Below are 12792 nucleotides of genomic sequence, written 5' to 3' on the forward strand. Positions count from 1 at the left end.
GCCAACTATCCCTCGAGGTTACTGAAACCGCCATCTGCGACCTATCCGAACCAGGCACCTCGCCGCTTGGTTACAGCCGCTGGCCACGTCCTGTATCCTGGCTGCGGCGATGCCATTCCAGTTTTCAGCGCCCACATTGGCGGTGGGGACGTATTAGTTGAACTGAGCCCGCGCTTTGTGTCCCAAGGAATTTTGATTGTTACGTCGCTTCTTCGCTTTTCACGCGATTTATCTCTACTGGCAGCCTCGATCTCTACTCCTGAGCCTATTTTTCTGCGCTAAGGATCTGCTGTCGCTTCAAACGCCAGCACTTAGCCTATGACGCTTCTCTCGCTTTACAAAGCCGCGCAACGAGCTTCATCTGCTCCTTTTGCTGAGATATTTTTCGCTACCATCAGCGCCGACATCACTCTGACATCCACTCTACAGTTTTGGGCCAAAAACGTGTAGCCACACATCGCATCGAAACTGATGGCTCTGGGATCGCTCGTCGCCGCCCGTACCATGTGTCTAGTTCCGAACGCAAGATTTTATTCCGGCCAATGTCACTGACATGCTGAACTGTCACATCATACGCCCTTCGTCTAGTCCTTGGTCCTCATCTGTCGGGTTAGTACAAAAGAATAATCGTTCGGTACGTTTTTGCGTCGACTGTCGTGCTTTCAACAAGATAACTCCCAGGAATGTTTAACCACTTCCTCGCATTCATGACGCCCTTGACTGTTTAAAAGGAGACGAATTTTTCTCCAGCCGGGATCTGCGATCCGGTTACTGCTAAAAACCTATGCATGAAGATGTCAAAGAAAAGACGGCATTTACCACCCGTTATGGATTATACGAATACAACTTTATGCCTTTTGGGTTGTCAAATGCTCCCGCTACGTTCAAGCGCATGATAAATACAGCTCTCCGGGGTCTCAAATGGAAAAAAAATGCCTTTGCTACCTTAACGATATCATCATCTTTTCGGCAACATTTTCAGAACACCTTAAACGCCTGGATGAATTTCTAAACGCGCTTGCAGGGCCTGGCCTCCAGCTCAATATGAAGAAATACTGCTTCGCCTCCAAATCTATTAAAGTGCTTGGCCGCGTCGTCAGAAAAGATGGCATAAGGACTGACCTCGATAAAATTATGGCTGCTCTGCATTTCCCACGTCCTTCGCGTGTCAACAGTTTCGCAGTTTCCTGGGGCTGGCGTCCTACTTTCGTCAGTTCATCTGCAACTTCGCGTCCCTAGCGTCTCTTCTACACAGGCTTCTCACTGCTGGAGGAAATTTCATCTGGTGTGCCGATTGCGTGGCAGCATTTGCAGAAGCTGATCAAGTCCAGTCGTCCTATCCAATACTCTGCCATTCTGATGTCTTTGCACACCGACGCACCGACGATTTTTGCACACCGACGCTAGCGGGCACGGTCTTGGCGCTGTGCTTTTGCAGCGACAAGTTTCATCTATCGAAAAGGTCGCGAACCTACGCGAGTCGTACGTTGATTCCAGCCGAGCAGAACTATTTCATCATCGAACAGGAATGCCTCGCCATGGTCTGGGCCGTTCAATTGTTTCGCACCTATCTATACGGCCGGCACTTCACGATTGTAATAGACCAGCATGTTCTGCGACGGTTGTCTTCCTTAAAGAACGTGTATGGGCTGCTCGGGCGATTATCCGCCTTGAAGAATTCGATTTTACAGTCGCATACTAATCTGGAAAAAAACAATAGGACATCGGCGCTCTTTCTCGTTGTCCGCTCATTTCGCCGCCACCCCAACCAACGTCGTCTCCTTCACCACCAGGTTATCCGCAGTATACATCGCTTTATGCAGTGACAACCACCCCCATTGATTTTGTCTCTCCAAGCAAACCCAGAGATCTCTTCTCCGCTCAGCAGCCCGATACTTACTGCCATACACTCATCGATCGGCTCACCGGTGCTACGCAGCCTCCGAACGCTCCACTACGCCGCCAACGCACGAATTTCACAATACAGAATGGCACATTGCTCTGGCACAATTAAAAGACTCTTGGCCACTCCTGGGTTCCTGTTGTTCCCCGTTCCGCCCGCCATCAGCTGTTGCCAGCGTTCCAAGATGATCCAACTGCTGGTCACTTGGGTTTCCAGAAGGCCTACTATCCCATTGACAGGTGGTACTTCTGGCTGGACTTTTCAACCAGCGTTGCAAAATATGCCGCGTCCTGTGTTCTCTGCTAATGCCGTAAACGGTCAACGTCTTCTCCTGCGGGCCTCCTACAACCAAATACTTGCCCGTTCACCCTGTTTGAAGTTGTCCGCATCGACCTTTACAGACCTCTTCCGTTAACACCGGCGGGTTACCGCTGGATAGTCATCGTCATGGACTACCTCACCAGATACGAAACACTGCTGCTCTTCCTTCAGACTGCGCAGCAGAGATAGCTCATTTTTTCTGCGCTCTATTCTTCGGCTCCACAGAGTCCCTCATGTTCTTCTCAGCGATCGTGGTGAGGCTTTCCTCTCCGCCGTCTTGGAGCAAATTCTTCATGCCTCGAATACGGTCCACAAAACAAAATCCGCTGATCACCCCCAAGCCAATGGCCTCACAGAACGCTTCCATCGGACCCTTTCGGAAATGCTGTCCACCTAGACTCAACCTGGCCATACCAAATGGGACTGCCGGCTCCCATTTGTTACCTTTGCCTGCAATGCTGCTCTACAACGAAGAACCCATTGTTCACCCTTTTTCTTTGTCTATGACTACCTTCGTCATGGAAGCATTCTTCTTTTCTCTCACTGTCTCCTCTTCAGCACCCTCCCACGAACAGTTTACTTCCCACCTTGCCCAATGCCGTGAACTTGCACGATTGAACACCGAAACTTCCCAGGCCTCCCTGAAGCTTCTACCACCCCCTTATTCACCTTGCCCCTACCTTACCAACCATGCAGCTTCTTGTTCCTCTTTTGATGGGACGATATATTTTTCTTTCTAGAATTTAGAAGACGTGCACTGCGCGACTTACACAAGTTTCATAAAAACTGAAGGGGACACTCACTCTCCACCTTGAAGGTATGACGTGATAGAATTAATGGGGTAGTGCGTAATATATGCGCAATTGGTGATTCTCGAGTTGATGTTCACAGATCCCTTGGAGCCTTCATACCGCTCCTGGCGCAGTTGGGCAGCGATGAAACGATGCGCCACACCTTGTGATCACAGGTGCTGCCAGTGGTGAGGTTTTTAGGCCCAATTTGTTCTACCCGGACAACCTCTCGTTATCTATTTAACTGCCGCCAATTTGCTCACAGTTAAGTGGGCCGGCTGTCACCTGCTACGGTGGGCACAAAGTCTCGTGACCTACATGGCAGGTGGGCCACCTGCTCTGTCTCTCACAACGCCGCCGCCGCCGCCGCCGCCGACGACACAGCTGATGACGCCGCATTTTCCGCAGAACGGAAGCGTTAACGTTGTCGCGTTGAAATTGTGCTACGCGGACGCAGGCAACAAGACGGAAATGAACAGAAATCACACAGACTGACAACTGACTTCATTATGAAGGAAGATTCTACATATATAGAGAACCAAGCGAACATCATTGCTACGGCGTCGTGGAAGTTTTAATATTTAAGTATTGCGGACCGTAAAATTGACTTATTACAAATCTATAGGAACTGCAAAGTTTTTTGCGCGTGGATGCAGCCGTTTTCATTTGACTCTCTGAACTTCGGGCCTATTCCCAGACAAGATTACTGTTCAAAAAGTCGAGAGGGCGGTCGGCCTTACCTTGTCTTCTTTTTGTGTTTACGAAAGCAGTTTTTACGAGTATCACTGCGTTTTTAGCGCCTTGGCCGGCCACTTCCTGTGTAGCAGGAATCTCCTTTTTTGCAGTGATCAGTTTACCTCGTCCAGCAGCTGCGCGAGCGGGCCCAGGCCCGGACCGGGCACCAGGTTCAGCCTGTCAAGCCGGACCGCGACTCTAGCTTCAAAATGCGGCCCGTGCAGTGCTCTAATTTGGACTCCGAGCACTGAATTTATTTTTACGGAGAATTCCCCTTCGCTCATTCTATGTTCGTCGTGGCAGCAAACGAAAATTACGCATGACGCTTTCTCTGTGTCATCCAAGCTGAGCATGTGACCCAGCGGTGCGGGTGTGAAGTGCTCCTTTGACAGCGGCCGAGTGGATATGAAAGATGGTTCGTTCTCTTTCTTCAGAGGGGCTGCCATCAAGAAATCGATGTTCGACCGAGAGCAGCAATCGGGCAGAGAGCACGTGAAACGCGCGCGGATATGTGATGCGCGCTCGTAGATGTGGCTACCACCCTTTTTGGTCGCGTGGTTCCCGTTTCTCCCGTGTACGGCCCCAAAATTGTTTGCGTTGCAGCGGTGACGAGAGTGGCATTTTGTGATTTTAAAAACTAATGCGGATGTTACTTTGGGTGAGCTACAAGCCTCTAAAGGTATAAGGAGCCTAACGGTAATAGCTGAGAACTTTGCTATTCAATATACTAGTTACCCATCCCGCTAGTGAGCATGTATTATCCATATTCTGACGCTCTGCACTGCTGACATTGCAATGCGGGTTTATAGGTTTATGGGGGTTTAATGTCCCAAAGCGACTTAGGTGACGAGGGACGCCATAGTGAAGGGCTTCGGAAATTTCGACCACCTGGAGCTCTTTGACGCGCACTGACATCGCAGAGCACACGGGCCTTAACACATTTCGCCTCCATTGAAATGCGACTGCTGCGACTGGGATCAAACCCGCGTCTTTCGGGTCAGCAACCGAGAGCGATAACCACTGAGCCACCGCGGCGACGACAGTGGAATGCCGAAAAAGCGGTATAGTAACTCGCAACTTCGATATTTAAAATTTACTGACAATCATGAGGAAACTCCCTGCTTAAGTACGTGCCTGTCCTCTGCTCTGAGTCTGATTATGATTGTCTGCTTTAACGTTTTCTTAATAATCAAGGTTAATTTGCTGTTTTCCGACATAATTTGACGATAAAGTGACCTGGTGAAGTGCCTGGGGTATGCATGTAAATTAGCATAAAGATATATACAAGTCTTTTACGAGAAATCGATTCTCACACGAATAAAAGTATTCCACAAACGTCACGCGGGTACTTGCGAGTGTAAGTATCTTGCCGTGATTTTTACCCTTGGTTTCGCATGGCACCACCATATTAAACTAACTGTAGTCAGACACTAGGATTCCTCCATCGTAATAAGAGATGCTTTCATTCTAAAATTAAACCGCTCTTCGATATAACATTGATCTACTGTTGTCAAGAGTTATTAACGTCATGACTTAATGTCTTCTGTTCTCCTCGCACTCCATGCAGTTGTGCGACGCTGTACAGTAAACCTGCTCTTCATAAGTATACCATTTGTCGATGGCATGTGTCTCGTGCGTACCGACCTTGAAGACACCCTTGGCGCTGATTACCAAAGCGTAGACACACTGACCGTCCAAAAAGCCGGCCGTTACCTGCGGGGCCTACAACCTGAGTTCTGCCTACTGACAACTCCAGTGCGGGCTATGACGCCCTCCACCGGTGTCCAGAGAAGCCATAATTCCGGTCAGGCCAGCATTCTGCACACAGCTCAGTCGCCATCTTTCTTCCGCGGATACAGGTTAGAGTGCGTATGAGGATGGTAGGCCGGTTTTAACCGTGTGGCCTCTCTTAACCAGCGGGAGGATGAACGAAAGCTAAGAAATGTGTACTTCGTGCGACAGCACTCGACCAGAGTATGTATCAAGAATCACATGCCCCTTTCACCAGCCGAGCACGTTTTCGCCGTGGGCCGCTTGCCGCAAGGAAAAGGCTGAGAACGCTCTTCAGTGCCGCCATATTTGTGTATGACATAACAACACTCTTAAACTGGGCCGACCCATTCATGCCAGAGGTAAAGAAGGCATACCACCTCAATTAAGCGTGGCTTGAAGGAACAGCTGTTTGCCGGACTCATAACAGAGCCTGTGAAGTACCGTCAGTTCCCAACATGCAAAAAGAATGGAGTGTTCCTTGCAGGAACAGGGATCCAGTACGGCCGTCAGGAAAATGTCGACGAAGACAGCGAATGACAAAGGCAGATCAGGTAAACAAATGAAAAGAAGCGCCTATGAAGGCACGCAAGTATATAAAAAAATAATTGAGTATGCTTCGTCTCAAATATTTGTGCCATGATACTCAAGTGGCGAGTGCGAAGGGATGGATTCGACAAGTGAACCAAGTAACCAGTTCTCGCGCGCACACAAACCAATCACACGGGCCTCGGATCACCCGTTTCATGCTTGTAGCTGCCATTACACTTGGAACAGGTTGTGAAATGATGGACTTGATTGTTGGGCCTTTTATAAGCGGTGAATGAAGCCGTCGTATAAAAAGCAATCTTATAAAAATCAAAATTAACGCAATTAGAGGAAATTAGAAAATGTTTCTTGGGACGAGAAAAGCCCGCAATCATTAAAGGCGCATATATGACGTCTTCACACGTTCGCGACGTGATTATACCAGCAGCTTGACCTTTGAAGCAGCAAGCTACTATTTCTGATGCATAGTCGTGCTTGTTAATATAACCAAATTGGCTCATGACCAAGCGTGTCCATGAAGCGTGTAATCTACAATAATGAATCGTGAAAAATAACGAGAAGTATGTATCCGATAAAAAGATCAGCTTAAGGTCTCCTTTCGAGAACTGCTGCAAGAGTGTAGAGGAAGTCGAGTCAGGCAAAAGCTTCGCAACTTGAACTGCGTTATTCTGGTTAGCATTATCGAAAAAAAAAAACACTGCAGTCTCAAGCGGCTCACGCACTATGAGAAGTGCAATGACGTATTCCCCCTATTACCATTCACATATTGTGACCCGTATATGTATATTTGCACCCACACACCTGACAGATGCTGAACGCTTCGAACTGCTTTCTTCACAGGCAGACGAGAAATACGCGGGCGAAAATCATAAGGCGCGTCAGTTGAGCCCATTGTTGCCTTAACAGAAAGCTTAAGATAATGTTGAATTGAAAAAAAAAAACACTAGCTTTCTCGCGTAGGGAACTTTCAGTACACCAATAATATTTGTGGCCCCATTTATAGCGATTAAAATTGCATTGTAGCTCCAATCGCTGTCGGGCACGACGGTGGTAGCACCAACTTTATTTTGAAGCAAACAATTGGAGGGAAGCCTCAAAGTCCGCCTTAATGGCATGACGCGATAGACAGCTTAATGAGTTAATTTTCTTCTATGCAGAAGGTCATTCTCTACTTTAGACTCTTAGATCCCTAGGAGTCCTCAAACCCTTCCTGGCGAAGTGGCGCAGAGGTTAAACGATGCGCCAGTATACCCTGAGATGGCAGGTGCTCCCAAAGGTGGGCCTTGTTTGGCCCAAGTTGCTCTTCCCGAGTGAGTAATCGTTCATTTAATTGCCACCTGCCAGGTAGGGAGTTTGCTAACTATGTGGTGAGCAGGTTTAACGACTCAGCGAGGTAATGTTACCTACGTGGCCGAACTGCCTCCTAGGTTGCTCTCTGGGCACCATCCTCCAGAATCATGCTTGTGATTTTTCGCTCACAATGCCGAAAAAGGCCGACGCCGGATTTTCCGGGTAACGGGGCCTTTAACGCTATTCCTTTAAAATAAAAGAAGGTCCTGAAGGGTGGCCCTCCGCTTGTTCAAGAATTCACGGTTCAAGGCGTCACTGAGCGCTTTGCCCACTAGCCATGATTGGGCAGCTGGCTGAGCCACACGCAGAGCGGCCTCCCATGAGGAAGGGGACGGGCACAATGAGTGCCCGATGACGAGATCAGGGAGTGGAATTCGGCGAGGCGACTTCAGAAATGTAGCTCTATGCTTGTGCGCCTCGGCTAGGCGCGCTCGCTTCAGTGACTCTGTACTCTAAACAGGCCGGAGAGCAGCTGCCATGGGCACATAGAGCTGTAACGGAGCCTTCCCCGAGCGAAGCTTCGGTGCGAGCCGACGACACGGATCGTTACCACGGTAGCCACCCGGGATGGGGTTTAGCCGCCCAGCGGGGTTAGCAACAGAGGCAACGTGAGCCAAGGGCGCAGCCAAGAGGAGCAGCAGGTGCGGAGCTCGAAGCAGCTGGCGTCACGTCAACGCGCAGCAGTTGCAGTGCTGTGGGCGATTCGCATCAACAGGAAGAAGCTCTTTATTTATGTCGTGTACCTTCAGGGCCAGATGCATTATATAGGGGAGTGGTACATAAAGAGTTACAAAAACAACGTACACTTCAGCGAAGTAATTCGTTCTAGAGAAAGAGATGGCTCTTAGCTGTGCAATATTATCGAATAGGTTATTGATGTGCTGGTTCATAAAATAGAACACAGTGCATAGAGTGCAGCACTACAATGTAGGAATTGGTTGCAAAAACAAAAAAACAAATAGATGGTCCTCCTTATACAGTGTGAAAGAAGCCAACAGCCACAGAAACCAAGGGGCACAGGGGATTTTTAATTTATTTATTTACTTTGTGGTGTTGATCAATTTAGAATATTACTGAATATGTTATCGCTTAAAGCTAATTGATTAGAAAAGCAGAAGAAAAAACAACCACTGCCGCCGGTGGGAACCCACGACCTCCGAATTACGCGTCCGGTGCTCTACCTCTGAGCTACGGCGACGGCTGTCAATTCTTCTGCTTTCGGGGGTATTTATGTGTACAAGTAACTTAACTTTGAGAGTGTTCATCAGCGCCACCCACGTTCATAAGCGGCGGACGTAGAACGTCCTGAGTTACCGCAGGTGTGACGTAGAACGTCATCGAACGGAGAGGGTGGAAGCTGCGTGAGAACCCTCTTATGCTTCCTATGGCGTCAAGGCTGCCAGAACCGAGGCCCTCGCTGAGCAATTAAGCAAACAAGGGAAGGGGAATGAGGGGCTCGTTATAAATATGAAAGAAGCCAACAGCCACAGAAACCAAGGGGCACAGGGGATTTTTAATTTATTTATTTACTTTGTGGTGTTGATCAATTTAGAATATTACTGAATATGTTATCGCTTAAAGCTAATTGATTAGAAAAGCAGAAGAAAAAACAACCACTGCCGCCGGTGGGAACCGAACCCACGACCTCCGAATTACGCGTCCGGTGCTCTACCTCTGAGCTACGGCGACGGCTGTCAATTCTTCTGCTTTCGGGGGTATTTATGTGTACAAGTAACCTAACTTTGAGAGTGTTCATCAGCGCCACCCACGTTCATAAGCGGCGGACGTAGAACGTCCTGAGTTACCGCAGGTGTGACGTAGAACGTCATCGAACGGAGAGGGTGGAAGCTGCGTGAGAACCCTCTTATGCTTCCTATGGCGTCAAGGCTGCCAGAACCGAGGCCCTCGCTAAGCAATTAAGCAAACAAGGGAAGGGGAATGAGGGGCTCGTTATAAATATGAAAAACACCACAAAGTAAATAAATAAATTAAAAATCCCCTGTGCCCCTTGGTTTCTGTGGCTGTTGGCTTCTTTCATATTTATAACGTATTTCATTTCATGGCTGTTGGCTTCTTTCATATTTATAACGCATTTCATATTTATATTTGTTATGGTGATCTAACCTTAATGAAATGTACTGGGGAAGGGAGATCAGATCGGCTCGAAGGGAAGGATGATGAAATATCTCATGAAAAAGTGAAAGCCTAACGGCTTGGCGAGATGCTGGAGATGGCAGGCTAAGATTTAATTTCATTGCAGATATGGCGGCAGTTCGGTTATAATTACAAAGAATAAAGTGAGCAGAATTGTTTTGTACCCTTTCTAATGAGTAGATTATGTTTCATTGAAAGGGATCCCAAATCAAGCCTTGAGCGGACCAGTGGCATATAACAGCGGTTTTAAGGAAAAAGCTGCCTTAGCGAAATTGCGTTTCAGACATCCCACCATACGATTAGCATTATTAAATACGCAAGAAGTGTGTATGGACGAAGTGAGGCTGCTAATAATATGGATATTAATATATTTGAAGACGAAAGAGGATCTAGGGGGACATTTTCAACGTAGTAAGAAGCTGATTAGTTCGTCACTCACGCAAAAATTTACATTTTTGAGGTTTAATTCCATTCACCGTGATTGTCACAAAACAGAAGTAGCGCTAAGGTATGCTTGAAGAGAAGGTACGTCAGTATCACATATCTCCCTGAAAAGCACGAAATCATCTGCGAATAAGTGAATTTTAAGGCAACGCAAGAAGGTAGATCATTAAAGTAAACTAAGGAAAGGAGGGCGCCAAGTACCGACCTTTGAGGTACGCCGGACTGCACTCTACTGACTGCGAGTTTGAGTCATTAGCAGGAACAAAGTGCAAACGGTTAAAAAGAAAGCACTCGAGCCAAGCAAGCAGTTTCGGATCAATGTTGCCTCCAGCAGCAGTTTCAGGCAGTGAGAGGAGGAAGCCTTGACCGTACCTGGACCTTCGAAGACGCCTTTTGCAGTCCTTGGCAGCGGAGCGCGGAGTTTAACAGCTGGCTTAATAATGAGCCAAGAAGCTAAGCTAAGGAGTGCACAATGTTTAGTTCCATCAAAATTGGCGAAGCAGTGCAAGCATGAGAGGAACGGCGGGCCCATGCCTGTGGCCAGTGCTGCCTTCCACCGCGCGAACGCCAGCGCTGTCTTTCCCTGCTGCGTACCAGAGAAGTGGTCAGAAGCGCTGTCGGTCGCGCTTTTGAAATAGGAGAATTTTAAGCTCTTACAAATACCACTGCGGAGGTCTGAGGTCGTCCAAGAAATCAGCTCGAATGTGGCCCGATAAAATACCATCAGTCATCTCTCACAAAACGCGCTTTATAACCGCGAATGAGAACAGCTTTCTCTGAGAGATCTACACGACAAATAATACATATAATAATACATACATTGGTTCATGGGCGCTTTTTCATTGCGCCTGCAGCGAAATGCGGCCGCTCCGGCAGGCATGACACCCACCAACTTCCTGCTGAGCCGAAGAATACTGTAGCCACTGAGCCACACGGTTTTAAAGATTTCTTTTCCATCATATAAAAGCCCAAAGGAAATAAGCAAAATCGAGAAGGCGATCGGGATGCGGTAACCGATCTAGCAGGTAAAAAGCAGTCTGATGTATGCATTTCGCTCAAGGTGTTTGGCCGGCATCTGACTAATTTCTTGTGCTGACTTGTAATAACCTCCAACTTCGTTAAAAAGCTGAAAAGATATCAAAAGCACGCACACATCTAAACTTCCTGCTGGAGTTTTCTGCGCGTCTTTGAATGCTGGGGGTTTGGGAGAATACAGGAAGTTTCTGAGCAGCTCGGGGCATCAAAAGAGAGCCCATAATGATGTAGTTTATTGTCGATGAGCCGGCGACTGCAACTCAGTGGAGCGCGTGTCGTCTGCTAGTCTCGGAAGCGTTGGATGAAACCTTAGCTCTGATGTGAGGGTTCTCTTGGTCAACCGTAGGGACAGCCAAAGCGGCTGTGTGAGCGGCACCGCGACGTGCATTTTGCGTGAATTAAAGGTATTTCGTCGTCCGTACGTGATGTTCGTGTTCTAGGGTAAAAACAAATTAAATGACAGTTTTTACAGAATTTTTCTGAAAACACGCACCCGTGTACTGTGCGATGTCAGTGCTCGTTAAAGAACACCAGGTGGTCGAAATTACCGGAGCCCTCCACTACGGCGTCTCTTGTAGCCTGAGTCGCTTTGGGACGCTAAAGGCAAAGCAAAGCACAGCTTAAGCTGAGTACCAGAGAACGAAACGCCAAGAGCACTCTAATGCTGACGCATACAGTCGCATATACAGCATTGATTGTCTCTACCCTTTTTTACCCTCTAAACTAACACTTCCAGGCAGAGCAAAGCTACTTCAATTCGTTTCTGGAAGGTTCACTGCAACCTGGAATGACGGAAATTTTTGTGTTTAAGGCGCACGGTTTCTATACTGGAATGTCTACTAAAATATTACATTTTAGGAATTAAAGCTTTCTTTGGTTAATTGCTGTTCGTTGTTGTGCCGGACGGTAATTCGTTCTAGCCATATCTTGCAAGCCATGGCATTTTCTGTGAATTTTTCATTGCAAGGCTTGCGGCAGCTGCCTTTTTTAAAGATTGGTTGAGTATGGCATTTGCTGAATCTGTACACATGCAGCTAAAGATAAACACCCTTCTTTGATTCGGTTGTTTTGCTCTTCCAGTACATACGTCTCCGCTTCAACGCAACCATTTCTTTGACTGCTTGCGTGATCTACATATTCCTCACGGTAAGTGCATAAAAATATATTCTGTTCGTTTCTAGCTTTCAAGAAATGCAGTGCAACTGAACATGTATTCTCTTTTCCTAGCCGCGCTTTTTCTTAGTCTTACACTTGGCATAAACTTGGCAACTTTTCTCCGGCAATTCGCTACGTGCAAACCTTAAATAAATTTAGACCATTCAACGCTAACTTTAAGTTTTTATGCAGGCGTCGAAGCTTAAAAAAAAACGGTATATGTATTATATACTCTGGTGCCCTGAACGACCCTGAACCAATTTATAAACGTTCAGAAATCAAGAAGGTTTTTATTGGGTGCCTTACGGTGCAAGCCAATGTGTTTATACGTGACTAAGGCGGGCAGACAATAATATAAATCATTTTCAAAAATGAAATGTACTTGCATCTAGCTAGTGGTGGTGATTGTGGCACGTGAAGATGGAGACAGCTTATAGACTTCAATAGGCATTCACCTGGTCAATGTCTAGTAGTATCTAAACAGATTGGATCTGCTACTACTGCCCAAGATGTCACTATCCGTTTATCACCTTAAATGTAACGTTTGGTGTTTTGACTTTACACCGATGTTCTGTTCAATCCTTT

At 47.3% G+C, this 12792-nt stretch overlaps 1 protein-coding gene across 1 annotated transcript in view; it reads left to right on the plus strand.

Moving 5' to 3' along the window:
• The window catches only part of LOC149360318 (sodium-coupled monocarboxylate transporter 2-like), an 80700-nt gene that overhangs the window by 21958 nt on the left and 45950 nt on the right, over nucleotides 1-12792 (plus strand). The window contains exon 2 of the mRNA XM_089569238.1: nucleotides 12133-12198. Coding sequence (XP_089425364.1) covers nucleotides 12133-12198 — 66 coding nt within the window. The remainder of the gene's footprint in view (nucleotides 1-12132; nucleotides 12199-12792) is intronic.

Source organism: Amblyomma mixtum, chromosome 2 (genome assembly GCF_055824585.1).
Source record: "Amblyomma mixtum isolate Tamu chromosome 2, ASM5582458v1, whole genome shotgun sequence".
Lineage (NCBI taxonomy): Eukaryota > Metazoa > Arthropoda > Arachnida > Ixodida > Ixodidae > Amblyomma > Amblyomma mixtum.